The sequence below is a fragment of the Nicotiana attenuata genome, chromosome 3 (genome assembly GCF_001879085.1).
Source record: "Nicotiana attenuata strain UT chromosome 3, NIATTr2, whole genome shotgun sequence".
NCBI lineage: Eukaryota > Viridiplantae > Streptophyta > Magnoliopsida > Solanales > Solanaceae > Nicotiana > Nicotiana attenuata.
The window spans coordinates 20120947-20142836 of record NC_031991.1 but is presented as its reverse complement, the minus strand read 5'-3'; the positions used below and the strand labels follow the sequence as shown (position 1 = coordinate 20142836).

Below are 21890 nucleotides of genomic sequence, written 5' to 3'. Positions count from 1 at the left end.
GGGGACGGGGGGGGGGGATAAGAAAAAATTGGACTTTTTCCAATGATGGATGTGTTGGACAGCTTTCTTGAGGGATTTAGGTCCAATAAGAAAAATCTGAAAATATTTTTCTTTTATTTTTTTAGTTAGTCTTAAGTGGGTAATAATTCCTCTTGGTTTTTTTAGGCATCGGTTCTTTTCTAGGGGATGTAACTTGAACTGAGTATTTTTATCTTTTTAGTTTAGAATTGGAATAGGAAAGGAGACTGAATTTGATCCTAGATGCCTATTGACTTGTTTGATGCTAGCATATGTAGCCTTTGGCATACAAATTATCTTCCCGTCATGTTTTGATGAAAAATTGATGCCTTAATTAACTGAATAGTTTATTTATGACGAATTCTCTTAGTTTCTTGACTCGTATGTTCATCTAGTGTTTTATTGCTTAATATTATACCTCTAGTGATTACTTGCTTTGACTTGAGAGTTAGAATGAAACTGTCCTAAATGGGTCATGTGTGTTGTGTGATGTGAGGTCTACATTGTACTCTGTATTATTCTGTGTTAGTCTAGAACTTGTCTCGTGTGTTAGCCAAAGTAAAATAATTAAGTTTGTGAGTCTAGGGGATGACATAGGCGTTTCTTTGCTTGAACATGAAGGCAATTTTCCTACCATTGAAAAAAATTACTCTTAGTTAGCTCATTTGAGCTTGTAACCTTTTTTTTTTGGCACCCATATTACAAGTCGAATCACATTTTTAATTCTTATCCGATTTTTATTGAATTTTTACCTTCGAAAGCACTTACACCGCTAAAAGAGAAAGGAAAGAGTTTGGGATAGTTTTTGAGTGAAACCATAAAAAGGCCAAAAGGTACACGTATGTTATGAAAGATTACTAGCCTGGGAAACTAAACCTACGGAGAGTGGGGAAAAAAAGAGAGAAGAAAAACAAAGGAAAAAAAAAATACCAAAAATAGAAAATACACCTCCGATTCTTCTTAGTCTGGGCTAGTGAATGTATATGTGCTTTAAAAAAGGGCCGGATTGTGTACGGTTTTGTGGCAATGCGCTCGAGTTGGTCATGAAGGGTGTGTTCTTGAAAATTAAAGTGAAGTGTATTAAAAGTATTTAAGAGGATTAGTCACTATTATCCAAATATATTTTACTCATCCCTTAGCCTACACTATAACCCATAAAGACATAATTGATCCTAGACTTTGCGAATTTAGATTAGTAGAGATGCACTACGGGCAAGCCTATGGTACAACTTCGGGATGCACATGAATTTTTTGTGAGAGTGAATAATTTTTGTTCATATATGTAATGTCCTTAAATTTTATTCGAATTCATATTTGAATGTGTTGCACATGATCTCATATTTGAATATGTTGCACATAATCTCATGATGGATACGTGACGTTACTTTTGTTGGGGTGAGTGTGTAAGTTGAGAATACTTAGTGGCGACGAATCGGTCTTTGATGTAAGGCGAATTGAATTGTTTACTTATAGTTTAGCATATATAGGTTGAAAGTGTGTGAAATGTATATTGTATAGTGTGCTTAATGGTTATATTTTCCCTTGTGATGTGATATTTTGGGTTATTCTTGGGATAATGAAGCTTTAAGTTGCTCGAGTACGAGCAAGAGTTTAAGTGTGAGGTGTTGATATTCGACTAAAAGTATTTGCCTTTATGTATATATTGCCTACGGATCTAGTGTATTTAGCCGAAATCCATTTCCTTGTCGCAAAATAGCACCAAATTGCTCATTTCATTTTCTAGATTAAACCAAGTGAAAACGAGTGAAATAATGTCATTTCAAAACGTGACATGAGCTTCACATCATCAACAAGTCATATAAGATATTTAAGAGTCAAAATGCATCGTAACATTTCGTTTAGTTCATAAGATTATCCCAATATATTTTCATAAATTCAACACTTAGCAATTTACGCCGTGACAATATTTATTTAAAATCAAGGAGCAACTCATGCGAGCTTGTCCCTCACGATTTTTTTTGTGGTATCAATCGCCTTTGTTGAAAAAAATTTGCAAGTGTAGTTTTTCCTGTATATCAATTTTTTTATTAAGAAAAAAAACTAATTACTTATCAAGAAGTTGTGTATGCAAGTGCATTTGAGCGCATCTCATCATCATCATCATCATCATCATCATCATCATTATTATTATTATTATTATTATTATTATTATTAAATCCATTGATCTAGAATACGTTAGTTAGTTAATAATTTAGAGCAAAGATCTTTTTTATAGATATGGAAGATTTGGTTACTTTGGACATATTTCACTATTATTACATAAATTCCTCATCTACTATCACTCTCTATAAGCCGACTAGTTCGAAACAATCAAACTTGGAATACGGCATCAAACCAGATGTGTACTATATCATTTTTACTATGGATGAGCCACTCTCTTCGTAAAGCTAGCGGTAGAGCCCGGTGAGAAAAGACAGCAATTATTAATATATAATTAAGCGCAAAATTGAATGAAAGGACGTGAATAAAGAAGTCCAAATTACATGCAACTGGTAGACGCTTACAAAAATTTACAGACAATACAACAATAACATGGCATCTTGTATTTGCTCATTTGTTCTATCTATACATTACATTTGACGATCTAGGGGATCATATGATATACTAATTTCCAACCTTTTCTTTCTTTCCTCTGTTGCTTTGTTTCTTATTCTACAGTTCCTTGGTTAAGTACACGGGAAAAAAATGATATAGCATTTGAATAGCGTTGCGAGAACTTTACATACAGTTGAACTAATTAAAGAATATCATAGAAAATAGCAAGTTGACAAGAATAAACGAACCCCTGCAGCAAAGAGAAGAAAGAGAGTAAGAAATATTTTTCAGAATGTATGTTTGAACAAAAGTAAGAGCAAAATGTGATTCGTGAGGACTCAGACCTTTTGTGCACCATCATTCCAAGCAGGTGAAGCACAAAATCAAGTAAAAGCAAAAATCCTATCTGCAATTTTTGTCCGACAGATCGGACACTCAACACAGGCAAGGGAACAAGACTTGCACACTGCAATATTAACACCGCATAAGAACATCCTATGACATGAGAGCACAAATAATGAAAGCACAAAACTAAAAAGTAACTTACAGCAAAAATGTCGGCAAGGAAGAAGCATTGCAGCAGTAGGCGATTCAAAACACACTTTACATATATGTGAATTTGCATCACCATTACCCAAGTACCTGTGTTCCTTCTCCTTCATTTCTTGCATTCGAGCCTGGATATGCAAATGTAAAAACTCATGGAAAATTTACATATTTGACGGAGTCATTATGACACAAAAAAGAAATAACAATAGTTAGCAGGCTTGTACTAAACCAGAACAGTAAGATGTACTACCTGACTCTCCATCCTAATTTACATTTTACAAAACTTTACTACTGGAACATCCATTTGACATGTTCACAAAAGTATTCTTTTAATAGAAGGAGTAAGTTATACAGAAAGTATTATTCTATGTAACTTTCACATATGTCAAGAATCAAATGACTGTCCAAATGTTTTAGCTGTCCAGTAATATTTTCCCGAAAATACTTATATCTACCACTTTCATATCTTCTTCCACAACTACCATTAGAATGAACAAGTAAAAAAATTACAAACCTCAGTCAAATGCTTCAAATTTGGTGCAAGGAATAGCATAGAACAATAGAGAGTGCCATACCACACAGTAAAGAAAACAGCAAAAATTGCTATCCTACAGTCCTTATGATTAACATTCTACTAGTGTTTATGCAGATAAGTTAGTTTTTGAAGCATGACATCAAATGGAAAACTGTGGCTAATAGATAAATATCACCAGAAGATTCAGATGATTGAGAAGGAAATGTCAAACACCTATATTTTCCAGACAAAGGTGCAGAAAACCAATCAGAGAAGGACAAACTGAAGTACCTTCAAGCGGGCAACAAGAGGTTCTTCCTTCGTAACCTCAGCAGCTGCATTTGTATGATCCCCGTCTTGGCTAACATCAGGGATGGGGTCTTTGTGGTCACCATCATTAATTTCTGGATTAATCAAATTGTCTTCTCCACCATTCTGCCAGTCAGCTGCCAGCTTTGAGTCTTGCCTAGCAGTATTTTCTTTCTTTAGCTGAGCAACAAGCACCCACATATTTGCCAAATCATTTTCTAAAGAGGCCTCCCTCCTCTTTCCCTCCTCAACTTTTTTCCTGTACTCATCTTCCACAATTTCCTTCTCAGCCAGGGCAGCCTCAAGAAGTGTCTCACGTTGTTTTCTTGCTTGCAACTCCATCTTTAGATCTTCAGGATCTAGGTCCCACGTGTCAAAGTCATCATGAATCGCTCCTGAAAATTCACTTCCTCGGCCAGAGACCCGGCTTTTACGCCCTGGTCTTATGTTTTCACCATGCTTTCTGTTACTAACATTACCAGTTTGCGCAATGGAACTCCTAGAATTCGACATCTCTCGAGCAGCTAACATTTCTTTTTCTAGTTTTGCATTCTGTAACGAGAGCTTTGTGACTTCAGCAGCTAAATTTTTCAGTTCAACAGCAGCAGCAGATGCTAATTCTTTTGCATATGAAGCTTCCTCTGACAATTTCTGGTTCTGAACACGCAAACCACTGTTCTCCTCTGCAATCTGAATATGTTCCAGCTTTAGTTTGTCATTCTCAATATCCTGCTCAAATTGCAAAACAACATATTAGAACCATGACGAATCCATATAAAGCATGTGTAAACAACATTAATGCGCCTGTACAATCATGAAGGTCATATTTGTGTAACATCACAAAAAAAGTCTCGAGATTTAGTCTGATAATAGGGGATAATCCAAGTAATAGAAGATCGAAGGTTTTATACACAAATTCATGGGAACTTTTATTTTCATAAAATACAGACAACACAAACCTGTACAAATTTCATCAAGAAAAAGAAGAGAACAGAAAGTCAATTACAACAAAGAAAATGAGTTTACACAACATGAAGTGGATTTTTCTGAAGCAAAAGTTTGAGTCGCAGAACAGTTAACTCTGTCAAAGAGAGATAAAGGTGAAGCTTGCAACATTAACTGAGGGTAAAACGAAGGGAGAAAATAGGCACACCTCATCAGATCCATTAATCAAATCATTCCAATTCCTCAGTTGAAGAAATCTTAAACTAATAAGTTTTCTGAAACATACCACATCAGGTTCCTATCAATACTCAAATGCATCAAACTTGGATAGTGCAGTTTCCTCTTTCTTATGTTTCAATCAAACTTATATGAAGGAAGTTTTCTTATCTTCCTATAGTCGTTGAGTTTCCCTTGTCTTTACTTAGATGCAACGCTAGATGCATTCTGCACCGTGTATTTAAACTTCAGAGATAATCAGGCTTCACTTGCTCCTGAGAGACCCTCCTCCCCAAGGAGGACCACGGCAGAAAAATAAAAGGGCAGCCTGGTGCACTAAGCTCCCGCCATGCACGGGGTCCGGGGAAGGGCCTAACCACAAGGGTCTATTGTCGCAGCCTTACCCTGCATTTCTAGGCTGTTTCCACGGCTCGAACCCGTGACCTCCTGGTCACATGGTAGCAACTTTACCAGTTACACCAAGGCTCCCCTTCGAAAGAATAATTGCAGAAAAATAATTGCAGAAAATAAAAGAATTCTCTGTACATCAGATCAATAAGTACACCATCAGGATTGGATAGTACCATCAGGATTGGATAGATGATAGTGAAACCCTACTAGAACTCATAGTCTCTTTTGTATAGACATAGAGGGTTTTCTTTTCTTTTTTTGTTGTTTTCTGGGATGTAACCACAGCACTCTCTTAGTGCTGATTTTTTTATATCTATAATACCTTACCATTTCAAAAAAAAAAAAAATAACTACCATCAAAAGTTACTATCTACCTGGGACTGAATTCTCCTTCTAAGCTCATCAACATATTCATCAGAGAGACATTTTTCTGATGAGGGAAACGATTGTTCTGCCTTGACAGCTAGCTGCCGTTCAAGATGACAAATCTTTTCTTGTAGTTCCTTGTTCTCTAAGCTCTGAAAACAACATAAAATAACAGCCAGATTATGCCTAGGAAAGAAAATTAGCTATATATGACAAAATAAGTACGGAAAGGTCAATATTAATTTAGCAACTAGGCCATTCCATTAGCAACAAGATAAATAATGTCTTTTTTACCTTGTTTTGCAGCTGTTCCTGGAGAATCCGATTATCTGCGGATTTGATCTGCATCAGAAGGTCAAACTGTAAACAACTTCATCTAAAAGAAAGTGCTTACAAACTTGTAACAAGAATGAATATTTTATTTTAGATTTAAAAAGGGGGTGTTCTCGATTGAGCTTTTATAGGGTAACCAACCTCAAGCTCAAAACTCTTCTCACTACATTGTGTCATCAATTTCATCAAAGTCTGTCAAAGATAGAAATGTGAGACAAAGTATAAAACCACGTAAGAGGGGGAGAAAAGCCCACGACAATAGAAAAAGTTAACTTGACATCACCTGCTGCATTTCGACTAAAGATGCATTGGCAACTGATGCTTCACCACTTTCAACAATACGCTGTTCCAACATCCTCATTTGCTTTCTCTTTTCTTGAATTTCATGCTCTAAATTTTGAATCTGTCATAAGAGTTGGCGCAACAAATAAGTCCAGAACCTTAAAAGGGGACACAACTACTTACAGGATCAAATGAAAATTTCTTTTCTATGTGCTTCAGACAGCAGCAATTGCATAAGGAAGAAACAAATCAGTCGCATTGGAAAAATTCTTACATCTTGTGGTAAGTCATCAAGCATTCAAATATCCTAAGAGCTTTGAAGATCAAAGATGCCCCGTTGTTTCTAGTGATGATTTCAGAATTAAATATGCTCCACAACTGACACTAATGTAATACACAAGACTTTCTGGAAAGCATCAAATGACAAATTCATTCAAGTTTTAACAACAGAAGATTGAAAGGGGTACACCTTTTGAGAGATACAGAATGCAGAACCTAGTGAGAAGATATTCTATAAGTGACCCACAATCAATTAAGTCCCAGCACGAAAGCAGTCATAAAGATAACATAGACTCATTATAACTTGACCAGCACATTGTTATAAAACATTGAGTCCAGAAAGACAAAAGAGTCTGTACTTGTGTTTTTGAACTCTCTGGATCATCTACGGACTGCTCAACTAATCGCTTCAATGTACTGGTGCTGAATGCAATCTCTCCAGCAAGCATCTTGACTTGCTCTACAAGGAGGTCCATCTGATCTGACATTGAAATTCCTTCCTATACTCAAATAAAAGACAATAAAAATGAAAAAGGTAACGAAATCAAAACCTGATAAATAAGTAAAGGACAAAATTATTGCACCTTTTTGAGAGTTATTTAACACACTACATAATTGACTAAAAGCTTTACTATCTAAAGCGAGGTTAAATATCAAAGGTACTAGAAGTTTTGCAAATCTATGTAGTGCAAGACTGGACTTGGAATAAATGTAGTATAGCTTATGGGATCCCAAATAACTTCTTGCTCCTTATACAAAATGGTGAGCTTCAAATGTAACTTTGGCATAGTAACTTCGTAATTCACAAAGAATATATATGCAGACAATTCAGATTCTGCGCAAAGAAAAGACCTCAGAAAGCATATAGAGTAAACTTAAACAACATGAAGCTTAAATATTCAAGTCCTTCAGAGTATTAACATTTAGCAATATTAAGAACCACTACGGTACTCTCCTCCAATAAAGGGTTTTAAGAATGTGAAATTTAGAGAGGTAAAGACGTACTATGGGCAGCTTTAAACCACAGGCAAAACCAATGATAAGTTCACCCACCTGAGCCGATTCAGTCATTGCGCTCCCAACCTGAGATATATCATCATTCCACTTGCTAGAAGATCTTCTGTGTTTGCGATCAGAAGTATATGCTGAAGGGTCTTTCTGATTCTCACTATCTATAAGCATAGAACTGTCTATCTTCTGATGGAAGAGTGGGGCAATCAAAGAAAAGAAGATCAATACACCGAAAAAATATTTTTTATCCAAAATGACATATCATAGAATCTGCAAGCAAGGAATAATATGAAATATTCTTTTTTTTAAAGGTAACAGAAATCTACATATTCTTTGACAGATACTTTGAAATTGAAAAAAGAATAACGGGGAAAAAAAGTAGCAAGAAGAGGTGTATCTTTAGTCTCCTGGAGTAGATGGAGAATCATATACTGGTATAACAGATGAAATTTAGTACATGTTAAGTGAAAATATATGTAGTACCTAAACCCAGCTGCAATACTGGGTGAAAATATATGTAGTACCTAAACCCAGCTGCAATACTGGGTGTCTTGCAAAAATCAGAAAGCATGATGTATCTTTAAGATCGAATAGAGGATAAGATTCAGAGACTATCTAACAAGGCCCTGGAGGGAACAAATAATGGCATGAAGAAACTGTACTCATGATGAAAGATAGAGCAACCTACATCATCTTCAGAAGGAGAATGACTCCTCTGAGGCCCGGCAACATCACCCAGATACCCAGGGATTGAATTCTTTGAAGAAACAAGGATCAGTTTAGTTAGCCTCTGTATCCTGCTCATTAGAGCTGCCTTGGCTTCCTCCTCCTCTTCCAGTCTTGATTGCATTTTCACTTGCCCTTCTTCCAACTGCAAAACGACCATGAACAAGTTATACAGCACTAGAAACCAACTACAGCCATATATTAATCCCCAAAAGCTAATAAAGCACAGATGTCTTTAAGCATGTAGTTAGCTGAACACAGTGTTGTGAAAAGCGAGCGCTCCTCGCTTAAAGCGAGAAGCGAAGCAAGGCGAGCCATCGAACGCTTCTGTTAGTTGAAGCTTAGCAGGTTTACAAAAGCGCTCGCTTCCCATTAAAAAGCGAGAAGCGACGATGCGAAGCGAAGCGTAAGAAGCGAGCACTTCTCTGTATAACAGGGCTGCCAACCTATTTAATTAAAAAAACTGTTCTTTTTTTAAAACATCATCGATCAGCAGCAACAGAGAAAGAAAGAGGCGACCTAGGGTTCAAGTTTTCTACACTTCTCAACTTCAAGATCATCAAGTTTGGCCCAGGTATGTGATTTCTTCCTCCTCCTCCTTCTCCTCCTCCTCCTCCTCCTCCTCCTCCTCCTCCTTCTTCTTTTTCTTTTTCTTTCACTGTTTCAGCGTCCAAATAGCAGCAAAATGCTGGCGAATATTTTTTTCCCCTTCAGTTCTTCTTTCTCATTCTTCTTCTTCATTTTCTTGCACTGTTTCAGGGATAAAAAGATTGAAATGCTGCCCATTCTTTCTCATTCTTCTTCTCTTGTGCTTTCATTGGTGCTACTCTTTAGTTTTTACATTGAAGTATTGAACATTTACTTACAGTTACATGTGTTGTCTATGCAGTATTTATTTTAAAAATTCTTTTTTAAATTCTGCTTCACTTCAAAAAAGCAAGCGCTTCCTTCTCGCTTCTCGCTTTAAGCGAAAAGGGGCTTCTCTCTTTTCCTCGCTTCACGCTCTTCACAACACTGGCTGAACATAACATATTTAACCTTTAGCTGTAGACGGACTTTACCAAATAGTTTAACTTGAGAAGTTGATGTTTCAAAGTCTTATACAGGATTGAAACCTACAAGCATACACCGACTCATAGTGGGCTAATTCATGAATTGAATCAAGTGGGGCCTTTTACTTTAACGAATTTGAACTTAATTAAACAAAAGAGTCACGCTCTTTAAACGCCCTACAAGAAGAAAGAGGCCGAAGTCATTGCTTCCAATCCGATATAGAGCTTTCTTATTTCCACGAAAGACCATCCCAACAATTGTTGCAGAGGATATACATATATATATATAAGAAAGAAGGGGGGGGGGGGGGGGGGGGGGCGGGAAAGAGGAACCCCTGGAGAATCGTTTTTTAGTTTTAAGTGGAAAGTTCACTATCATAATAAGTATTGATTAGGAGAAATGTTATCTCACTACAGATTAATCCCCAAAAGCTGATAAAGGACAGATGTTTTTAAGCATGTAGTTGATTGAACATGACATATTTGGCCTTTAGCTGTAGATGGACTTTAGCAAAAAAAATTAATTGAGTTGTTACCTGCTGTTTCAAAGTCAAAAGTTCTACAGGATTGACACCTACAAGCATCCCCCTTCTTAGTTGATCAAGCTCTTCTTTAAGACACGATATTTCCTTTTGATATTTCTTAATCAGGGATTTCTCATCAATAATCTGAAAGAGACATATATCAAGCTTCAGCCTTCACAAGTCCAATTCCACAATACTGAAACAGCAACAGGGCAAACCTTGTTGCGTGATGCATAAATCTCCACACGTTTAGCCCTGCTTGCAAACTTTAACGTATTGTGTGTTTCCTCCATATTGCTTGATGCAGGAGTAACAGTACATATGAGCTGTAGAAAACAAGAAAGAAGAGGTGAATTAGACCTATTTGTAATCTTTATCAAGCAACAGGACAATCACGTTAGAACAGATGAAAAGGAAGCTAGGAGGAAAAGATAAACATCAAATAAGGCATAACAGCTGTAAAAAGACAAGATAGATCAATAGAATGGAAATGTATAGTATATGCTCATCATACTCACAGACACATGTCCATGCCCACTCAGTGAAGTCTGGAGTAGCCGAGTAAGTTTAGAATCCCGATAAGGAACATGAGATGCCTTCCCTTCACTTAATTTTCCAATGACCTTAACAAATGATAGCACAATCAAGGTGTCAGATTGAAAATGAATAAACATATAAATATTTACTCTACTCCTTAGCCCAGCTCCAAAAATGCAAATATTGGTAGACCATGAGCAAAAATATATAACTTGTTGAAAGCCAAGAGAATTAATTTAGCTATTGTTAGAACTTCCTATTCACTTTGTGTTTAGGTTAGTCATAGTTCTTTCTAATTGTGTCACAATTAGGAATCTAGATATTTAGGTAATTTCCTTATTTAATAGCTTTCCTTGTTTCATTTAAGCTAAATTTCCCTTACTTCTTGCAGCTTAAACTCCTCTATGAGCTGCCCTCTTGTGTATTGTCTACAACCAACTCGAGAAGTAAGCTTCTCACCTTTTTTCCTCTATTTTTCACATAATTGAAATATCACAATATTCTTAAAATGCAACAGTTATAGCAAACTACATAGAAACCATCAACCACTGATGGCCTAGTACTTACAGTTCCAAGAGTCAGAAGACTTTTGTTTATATATGATCCTTCCTTTCTCCGCAATCCCGTTGTTTCAGTTTTAGAGCTCTCGGATCCAGCCAAATCAATCAAGTTCTAAGTGGAAAAACAAATACGTTAGGTGCTATGATGCACTGTTGTTTAATACTGAACATATAGTGCCAGTAGTCATACAAGCTGTGAGAAGATCACTCCATCATATTCATCCCCATGAGCACTACTTTCAATCATCTGCACAATGTGTAATAAAGTGGACGATGAGACATGACTAACAAAACTCAGTAGCAAATATAACCAGTAAAATATCTGAACTAGAAGAGTACAAAACTGAAAGTTATTATTAAGGCTATTGAGGAAGATAAACCAAAGTATTTCAGCAATGTGACCAAAAATTCACTAGCAGTTACAGATTGAATATTTTTTTTCTGTATCAAGCAGTTACAGATTGAAGTTTGTATATCATGAATCAAGATATAAACCATTTAATGTCACAATGGATGGACCAAACATAATTGAAAGTGTCTCGATAAGGCATAATTGACAGTTTCTTCTACTCAGAATTCACGGAAAGATAACATTTAGTTACAGCTCCAACAGCTTGTCATCCAATTTTCTAAGAGTGCTAGTGGGTAAATGAGCCTGCAACACAGTTGAATTCCATAATCGCATTTCAGCAGAAGTTTCTTTCCAACACTGAACCGAGATTTCATGTTATAGTAAAGTTATCTCATCAGTGCTTTACAAATATTCAAGTTGATATAAGACATATATTTCATATATTTCAAGTTGTAATCAAAGACAAAATAAGACATAAGAAAATTTCATATATTTCAGATGATGTTGAGGGCCTCCAGAAAACCATTCATCGACAGTTTCTCGTGCAATTTTCCTTGAACAGGCAAATTAACTGATTATGACAAAGTTCGAGAACTTATTTTGTGATTATGCAAAGGAACAAGATTATGTGGGCAAGCACTTGACAGATTAGTTACCCTGCTAAATCAACAAAAGCGATAAAACATTGCCTAGTTCAAACTTCCATTATTCAATCTCCAGAGTCTAAACAAAAGAGGATACTTCCCATCCAAATAGAATAAGAGTTAAAAACGAAGTTAATTTATTTTAAAAAAATAAATAAAATAGAGCATTTTAACTAAGTTCTAACACTTTTTAGGTCTATTATTCAAAATCCATGAAATGGGTAATTCATATTTACATGGTTAGCAATTTTGGTATTATTCAGTCTAAATATCAGCTTTTACCTAGTGTATCTTTTCACAAATGAGTGAAAGAAACCCCAAGTTTACTAGGAAGAGTGGCCCAATGTCACAGTATGTCAAATGCTCCCATCTTACCGATAAGTTATCCATAAGTACTGCATTGAATTGGTGAGAAGGGTCCTTAAGAAAAAACAAAAATTCACGTATGCCTTAAAGGGAAGCGCAACTAAGCCGAAAGGTACATATTAGTAACATGATAAAGTTCAGTGTGGACAGCAGCCTTCATTGGTTTGAAAAGTAAGTGCATGATAAAGAAATTTCTGGTCGCAATAAGCAATATATCACAATGAGCCATCATATTCCACTTACCAGGGTAAATATTGTGTGACTACGGCTACTAAACAAATTGAAATTGTTTGAACCAACGTGACGATGCTCTGGAAAAGGAAAATGGTAATCAATACGGATATAGGATAACAAGAACATTGGCTATCAACAAAGACAGACCTGAATAGCTAAACTAATTACCTTCCCCTGCAGCAATGAAAGAAAGTGCATGCCCAGGTGATAAAACAACTTCCTCCTTTATACCTTCAACATAAGTACCCTGCACATCCATTGCATGTACAAAGAATCAAGAACTACAGAGCAACATCTGAAAACAAGGACTTTGGGAAGAAGCATAAATATCTCCTACATAGATAGAAGAACTTCATTGGAAACATCAGGATTTATTCTATGGCAATTAGATGTAGGACTTGTAGATTTTGGAAACAACATGTGAGGAAATGAATGATCTCGGCCTTCTTTTATGATAGTGGTGTCGAGGCCAACTTGCATGCACCTCAACTATTCCATTGGATACCTGCTACCTCCCATCAGCAGAGGTACCAGGTAACTTTGCCCAACAGGGCTTAGACAGATTCGAAGAAAAAAATCTCAACCTTTAAGTTCTTCAAATTTAACCAGCTAACTTCTGCTTCTTATTAATTACTTTTGAGAAATAAAGAGGACATTAATATTTACTCTCTCCGTTTCAATTTAAGTGCCTTAATTTGACTAGACACCATGTTCAAGAAATAAGGAAGACTTTTGAATTATGTGATCTTAAACTAAAGATGTGTATAATGTACCAAAATGCCCTTTGAATCTTGTGGCCTTAAATGTGCCATGTAGGATATTAGATTTAAAGAGTTACCAAATACAGAAAGAGGCATTCTTTTTGAAACATACTTTTTTAATAAGTAATAATATTTTATAAATGGTATAACAGCACTAAGACAGTGCGTTAAAAATTAGATATGATTGAGGCATTGCACTTCTTGAAACATACTAAAAAGGAAAGTAACACTTAAGTTGAAAGGGCGGGAGTAGTAAATATCATATATGTGTCTCAAACATGTGGAGGACGTGCTGGAAGACAAGTTTATCATTTGTCGGATACTAGGCTATTTTCTGTTCCTGAAGTCGAAACAATATTCTCATCTTCAAAGACAAACATATAAATAAATAAGAAAATCAAACAATCAGAAACATAACTTCGGGATAAATAGGTCTTTGGAACAAATTAAAAACTCTTGTTCAACAACCCTACTACAATTCCCAGGAACAGCAACAACTAGCTTTATTAGCAACAAACACCTGATTATCTTCCCTGACACGCAGATTCTGGCCAGTTGGATCCAGCAAGTCGTTAATAACCTGGCACCATAAACATGGTGAGCATGGACACCAACTCTAGTTAATATCTGGAATGAGAAACTAAAAAGGGTCTAGTGCAGACAAGAGCATAAAGAGAGATTATAATCTACTTCAGAAATCATTTCAGCATTTCACTCTGTATAGCAGCTGTTATGTAATGTTGCAGGTATAAGGGAATCATAAATTATACTAGCAATCTAAATATTGCAACAAAGGATGCTCTTCAGATATGATCCATGAAGCAACGCATAATTAATTTTAATCTCTCTAGTTCAGCCAATTTCATCATATTGCACCATACTAACCTCATTATAGATTTCAAGATATGATACACGGAGTAAGAACTCGCGTCCAGGAGTCTGAAAGACAAAATTTAAGAGTTAGTCGCACTTTCTCTTTTGGATAAGCAAGAGTAAGTCACAGTTTCATAAAGACAATCGAATAGAATTGCTATACAAGAATCATTGTCAAACTTAAAGAAAAAGTGAATGTCATAACACTTTAGAGCCATGCTTGAAGCGTGCCATCAAAATTTTAAAATAACATAGATTTGTAAGCTGACTTACATCTTGAATAATGCTAAATACATCCTTGATCGCCAACGGAATTATACCTGGAGAATTATGATCTCCCTGCGGAAACCAATATCTTAACATTAACAATGTGATAACAAAAACTTTCAATTGGGGGGGGGGGGGGGGGGGGGTCTGCTGCACTTGGCAAACAAAGGATGAAAATGAAACAAATACTTTTTTAATCGTCAAATTTTGACAGCGCTATAGATATAAAAATAACACAGCATTCTTAAACAAACTTTGTCAGTAGTTAACAATTAAATAATCCTAAACTGTTTGTTTGAGATGTAGCAGAAGTCGGAAGTTTCTCTCAAATTCAAGGACAACTGGAGATATCCCAAAAGAATAGACTTACATGCATAGTATGTGTCTTGCCACTACTTGTAACACCATAAGCAAAAACTGTGCCTGCATAGTAAGCAGGTCTTGTGTCAGTGAAGAAGCTGAATTGGAAAAAGCAACCCGCCACACTCAAATGAAAATACTTCAGTCCAAGAACATAGCCCTTGGAGCTGCGACACTCATCTTGTTCTAGTCAGTACACTAGGCAGATATCTCGACTATTTCCAATGATGGACGGATCACTAGGCAGAGATTAGATTTCTTTCAAGCATGCCCTTGAACTGAATTATCTACACTAAGTAACTCATGTGCATGTTCCATTTAGCTAAAAAAATCAAAGTGTTAGCAGATCTTGCACGTCAAGTATCAAATCATACCGTTTATGCCTTCCATTGAAGCCTTGACCACAGGTCGAGCAGCTACTTCGTAAACCTCCTGGGTACCCGTATCAGGTCCAAATACTCTATCTACCATCATCAAAATAAAATGACCAACATAACAATTTAAACTTCTAATAAAAGGCAATTCCAATTTATAAGCAATTATCAGGTGCATCATTTAAACTCCATATTATTCCCAAAATAATGCACTAAAGTTTTCACAACCAGCAGAATCAAAATCACGAAATGACTCGAAGGTGCATAGAATCGTACCAAAGGCATAGGCTGTCGCCGGATTATACTCGTTCCGTACGATTTTGTCACCATCAGCATACCACGCGATTTCATCGCCTTTCTGATATTCTCTTTCACTGCCACCATACAATAACACCAAATTCTCACCGCATTGTAACAAAACTCAATTCAAAACCCTAAAAAACCTCAAACTCCTCCCATAAACCAGCACAAAGATCCAAATTAAATAAACTAGATCTATCATTTTACCTCAACGGTCGAAACCTAACAGTGACCGAAATACTCTCTCCTGATCTGGACATATCCACCGGTTCACCAATTAAATCCTCAGCCGACGGATAATTAACCGGCGAACGGTTCCCGTAACCTCGCGAAGAAGCCAAATCGGTTCGGTTGCGACTCGGAGTCATGGATCTGGAGCCGGAGCCAAAGAAGGATGTCGTTGAAGAGGAGCTCGATCGAGGCATGAGCCGACCATTCATGAAGGAATTTGAAGACGATGAAGATGAAAATGGAGTCGACGGCTTACGATAGTGAAACGGCGAGCTACTTCGTCCTCGAGACGAGGAAGCAGCCATTGACCGCTCCACTACTTATGAAAAGTAAAATAATACTAAAACCAAATCCTCTTGACTTAGTATCGAAGAAAATGTCAAGGCAACAACAATAAATGCGTGCGTGTAAGTGAGTTTTTCAGGTATATGTAGATTGAAGAAGAATTTGTCAGAGGTCACATGGTGTGAATGGAAAAGGGAATAGCATTGTTTTTTTAATTCCCTTTTCAGGCTTTTTGAGCAAAATGCCTAGTGAGCTGAGAGAGAAGCTTTACTGTGGAATGTGGAGCTAATATCTATAGCTAAAACCTCAATAACTTCACCTTTACGACAAAGAAGAACTGCACAGAAGAGAGGTGCAGGAGACCTGTTATTAATGGAGGGGTTGTTTTTTTTTTCGACAATTCATGGAGGGGTTTGATGTAGCATACTTTTTAGCTACAGTATTTTTTTAAATTTAAAAAGAATAATTTTGTGGGTTTAAGTTGATATTTCTTTTTTAAAAAATGAAAACAATAGAGTAAAAGCAATTTATTGCAACTAATTGAATTTATGTTTGTCAAGTCCTATTTTGATCTCCTGGATAGTTGTATATACAATTAGTTTAACAATATTAGTGTGTACAATTTTTTCTATTCCAGTTAATTTGTGTGCATCTCAATTATTTTACTTTTGCTATATTATGGGCGTGTTATTTTTTAATTTTTTTTTAAAAGAGTGTATTCAAATTTGTTTGAACAATTCATATTTTGAGAGTCATTTCATAATTTTAATTTGTGAATTGAAATATAAATTTTTGAAGTTTTTAAAATAAAATTTATATATCTAAAAAATTATATAAAATATATTACTAGTCATAGTAACTAATAATTAAAAATATTTAAAATAATATATAAAAAATTATTAATAAAATAAAGCTCATTTGACTCATATCAAATAAATTGGGACCAAGAAGTAAAACTTTGCACTTATACGACTGGAGTAAAATATATTTGCTAAACTATAATATTACGTGTGTGCTTGAATCATTTAGTGGGCGTTTGGACATAAGGATTGTAAAATTTCAAAAAAATAAAAATAAAATATCAACTAAAAATGGTATTTGAAAATTAGAGTAGTGTTTGGACATAAATATGCTTTTGGGTTGTTTTTGAAGTTTTGTGAGTTATTTGAGTTAAAAATTTTGAAAAATAACTTTTTAAATTTTCGAAAAATTCTAAAATTTATCTTCAGGTGAATAATTAAAAATTTTATGGTCGAGCACTGATTTCGAAAAAAAAGTAAATATTTTTCAAAAAAAGAAAGTGAAAAAATTACTATATCCAAACGGGCTCTTAGGGCATCTTCAACCCTCCCCCATTTCTCCAAAATGCAGCCCTTCTATGCCAAAATGTAGCTTCAATGCTCCCCATTTTTGCCCCCAAAATGGGGGATGAATAGTGTTACTCCATTACTCCAAATATGGAGTAACACTATTCATCTCCTCCATTACTATTCACCCTTACTTTGTTATTATTTTTATTATTTAACTCTTTTAATTTATCTCTTTATATACTTGATTATGTTTATGTAATATCTTTATAATATTAATTTTACATCTTAACTTTGGCGTATAATTTTGATAAATTAATTTTCGTGCATTTATTATTTTTATGTAAACTTGTAAGTGAATTTTATTATAAGTTATAATTGTATAAAAAATATATAATCATCTCAAAAATGAATGGTACAAATATAAATATTAGATGTTGCTAAAATTGAAAGGTGCGAATATAAAATATTAGATGTTGCTTACAAATTATATTATTTAAAAATTTATGGTATAAAATAATCTTATACTATTAAATTATATGTGATGAATATGTAAAAAAAAGATAGAATTTCTTTAATAAAAATAAAAAATAAAATTTAAATAAAGATAATAATAATATAACATTAAAGAGAGAGAGAGAAAAATATAAAATAGAATATTTTTTTAAATAGAGTATTGATTGGAGTAACATTACTCCATTTTGGAGGAGAAAATGAAAGATAAGGGTTGGAGATGGGAGATAAATTGAAGCATTTGTTTTTAAACTTGTAGCGACGTAGAGACAAGAAGTGGACGGGGCCGCGCTCTCGTCGAGGTAGTTTTTATTTAAAAACTTAACATAAATGTATGAGCGGGAATAACCGTGGACGCACCGCTTCTGACAAATTAAGACAATGGTAAAATATGTTCCATTACAAGGGTATCCAATTTATTAGCATATCATTATGACATTATCTCTTTAATCACTCCAACGACACTTTCTAATTTAAGTCAGCTCTCTTACCTAAACATAGAAAACAACAAACATCACATTGCCAGTGCTCAACTGTTGGACCGACAATAAATTAGCCTCCGTGGCCTCTTATGAATTTGGCTGGAGAATAATAAGTGAATGGTCATTGTTAAATGGTCTATCTCAACTCTCAAGAAATTGGCAACGGTGCTTATTATGAACAGTGGAGGATTCAATCACACGGGTTCACGACTTTGATTTAGGGCTGTTTATTTGGATAGGATATTCGAAATCTGAACCGATTCGTTCAATTTCGAATTTTGGAATGGATCGGATTTTGGATTGGTATAATTTTAATACGATCCGATCCGATCCGATCCAAAACCCAAAATTATTAGGACATGTATAAATACTAAACTTTAATTTTGGATAATTAGTACTTCCTTTACATTTTCCTCCAAGTTATTACCTTTTACGATTGATGAATTTAGCTATGTTGGCACCACAGTACTCTCATAATTACATACATGAATTTTTCTTAATGTATTGCCTCTTTTACGAAGAAAATATACATATGAGTTTGCAACTTTGAGGCATAATAATCCGACTCGAAATACGAAAATCCGATCCGATCCAAACTTTAAAATTTGACCAGATCCGATATTAGTTCGGATCGGATTCGGATTGCATTTTCTAGAATTAGAAATCTGAAATCCGATCTGAAATGTGCTAAATCCAATCTGATCCGATCCATGCACAGCTCTAGTTTGATTGAACTCATTATTTTAGGATCACATTTTTATATTTGTGCATAAAAAATATAATTAAATTTACATTTGTATTTTAAAATCTATTCTCTCACATCAAAATTCACGACGTTTAAATTATGAATCTGATTCTAAAAGTTAACAAATACTAGTTGTATGGGGTAAAATTGGTTAGCGACATTTGGACAAATGACGAGAAGACACGTGGAACTGAAGAGGGGTAATATGTGAGTCAGCAAATAGTTGGCACTGATACAAGCATGTGATCGGTACTGTGTGAATTCTGAAGGCATGGGAACCGATAACAAAGATTTGTGTTCACTCCTAAATTCGAGTAACAATTAAACTTATATTGTGGTTTTAAGGATATGTGATTTAATCCAACGCAAATTGATAAGCAAGGAATTAAATAGATAAATTAGAGGATAAAATAAATCAAACCAGTATGCAAGCCAATATCTCAACATCGACCTATGGTAATATCGAGGTGTAATAATGAGAATATCAAATGATAAAGCAATTTTGTTGAACAGCAAGCGAAATAGCATGAGAGCAATAAGAGTATATTTTCTTAGCAGTGAATAATAATGCTTACAAATGTATGGAATTCCCCTTTATATAATAGGGGAGTCCTAAATAAGGTACACTTCTAATAATAGTAGGAAATCATATTTGACAACTGATTAACCGCCGAGGATCAATCTATTCTGAAATTCACGCCGTGATCTTCGATCTGTTGCGGGTATCTCGCTCTTTCCATCACTGAACTATACCGGCATCATCTCGAAATATGCCTTCTTCTGACCTCTGTAAGTGATGTCGACCTCGAGCTCGACGTCCTGGTTTTCCGACTTGTTATCACTTTTTTCCATCGAAGGACGAAATCGGGTAGCCCCGATTTCCAGCGTATACAGATAGTCTCCTCGTTTCTTAGAGTAAAATGAGAAGAAATGACTTGAGCCTCGATTTTCTGGAGACCCCGATAATGACGTCATCCACGTGACATAAGCGGTCGAGGTAACCGAAACGTCCCGTCGGTACAGTTCCCCAAACCATTAATGTTTGCCAGTGGCGGTCAGCCCTAGCACCACTGAACCGTCGTCGTGAGCCTATAAATACCGGCTCTTTATTTGAATCAAAACTTTACCTTCCATCTTCACCAAGTTTTTCTAATTCTTTTCCTCTCTCCATCTCTTCTCTTTCACCATCCGTTGAGTTATTACGTTAGTATCAAAACAAAAATTTCGCCTCTTTCCACTTTATCTCATCTGAATCAATGGTGAAAACTTCCAAAATCGTCCCACAAAAGGAGAAAGCTTCTTCTTCTTCTTCTTCTTCTTCTTCTTCTCGGGCGGCTGGTGACAAAATGCCGGTGAAACCACTCCCTCACGAGTATGTTTCTGGCCCTTGTTCTAAAAAACGACTTCAAAGTCGAAAACCTTCCGTCAGCCCCCGCCGATGCGAACACATATCGAGGTATATTTGCTCGATAATGGCGAAACAGATCGAGGCTGTAAAGAAAGACTGCAACTGGGGGGCCGAGGTCGTGGTACAAATCCCTGCTCCCGAAGAAAGTATTACCACTCACGTGGAGGGGTTCCTAAGTGTTTACACTTACCCCTTCACATTGAGTCTTCTTGAGCCAGTTGTCCTCGATTTCTTCAAGATGTACCAGGTTACCCTCGGCCAGGTGCATCCCTCGTTCTAGCGCATAATGATCATGCTCCGTTTCTTCTCTAGCAAGGCTAGGGGTTGGAATTCACTCTCAGCCACCTCATACGGTTGTATCGACCTCGACTTTTTTGAGGATTAATGAAACTCCAATGCTGGCCAACGAAGTCCTTTTTTGCAATCATCGATGAAGATGAGGATCGAGGTTGGATGAGCCGGTTCGTGCGGGTAAGGAACTGCGACATCATCCCCGAGGAGAAACTGTCGTTCCCCGAGAAGTGGAACTTCGATCGTAAGTAATGCATTACCCATTAATCTTCGTACTCTATTTTCTGCTTTATGTAATACTTCTCTCTATTATGCAGCAGTTTCCTGGATGCCTCATGCGGTACCCGACCTTGAATACTGGGTTCGGAAGCTGGCTGCGACTTCCTCCCATGCCGAGCACTACTGGCGTGATTTGGCACGGGGCAGATGGGAGGCCAAGAATCATGGTAAGTTTATCCTGCAAGCCCTTGGTGACCTTTTCTGTAAAGTTTTTCTTTGTTCACACTTGGCCTTTTTTTTCTTTTTATGCAGGCCTCGGGGACGTTGCTGAGATAAGGTCGGCCCTGCCTGGGGAAGAGGTGGCTCCCAAACCGGCTAAGGACAAGAAAAGGAAAAAGGCCTCATCTTTTGACACCCCGAAGCCTAAGAAGAGCAGGGCCCATAAATCGAAGGATGACTCCACCGCTTTATCTGCCGACGTAGCCCAAAAGCTACGAGATGAAGAAGAAGAGGAGGAAGACGTCGTTTCTGAGTTGGTACCTCGAAAGAGGGGGAGCGTCGAAGCTTCAACTGCGGCAGGGACAGTGATGGCCGAGGAGACTCACCCTCGGACCGAGGAGATCTCGGAAAGCACTCCGAGCAAAGCCCCCGAGTCATCGGGGGTAAAAGATACTTCCTGCCGTGATAAAC

General features: G+C 36.3%; 1 protein-coding gene across 2 annotated transcripts; it reads right to left on the bottom strand.

The window, feature by feature from the left end:
* LOC109223379 (kinesin-like protein KIN-7D, mitochondrial) lies at positions 2491-16631 on the bottom strand. 2 transcript variants are annotated; one of them, XM_019387665.1, is made up of 25 exons: positions 15927-16630; positions 15696-15793; positions 15420-15509; positions 15056-15108; positions 14692-14757; positions 14431-14484; positions 14066-14125; positions 12953-13031; positions 12794-12861; positions 11379-11435; positions 11196-11300; positions 10610-10714; positions 10310-10417; positions 10104-10235; positions 8478-8660; positions 7832-7975; positions 7138-7278; positions 6501-6620; positions 6359-6409; positions 6179-6226; positions 5893-6036; positions 3929-4675; positions 3122-3251; positions 2919-3040; positions 2491-2824 (listed from the first exon to the last, which is right to left on the bottom strand). In XM_019387665.1, exons 1-24 carry the CDS (start codon positions 16253-16255, stop codon positions 2958-2960), a joined length of 3195 nt encoding a protein of 1064 aa, XP_019243210.1. In that variant the 5' UTR covers positions 16256-16630; the 3' UTR covers positions 2491-2824; positions 2919-2957. The 2 variants fall into 2 exon arrangements, with proteins under 2 accessions (XP_019243210.1, XP_019243211.1); XM_019387666.1 differs by having other exon boundaries at positions 2642-2824; positions 7832-7972; positions 15927-16631.

Coding starts and splice junctions, on each gene's coding strand:
- LOC109223379 (XM_019387665.1), bottom strand. CDS start 16,255: ATGGCTGCTTCCTCGTCTCGAGGACGAAGTAGCTCGCCGTTTCACTAT. Junction 14,485..14,691: donor TATTTAGCATTATTCAAGAT/GTAAGTCAGCTT, acceptor TTTGTCTTTCAG/ACTCCTGGACGCGAGTTCTT. Junction 14,126..14,430: donor ATCTTGAAATCTATAATGAG/GTTAGTATGGTG, acceptor TTATGGTGCCAG/GTTATTAACGACTTGCTGGA.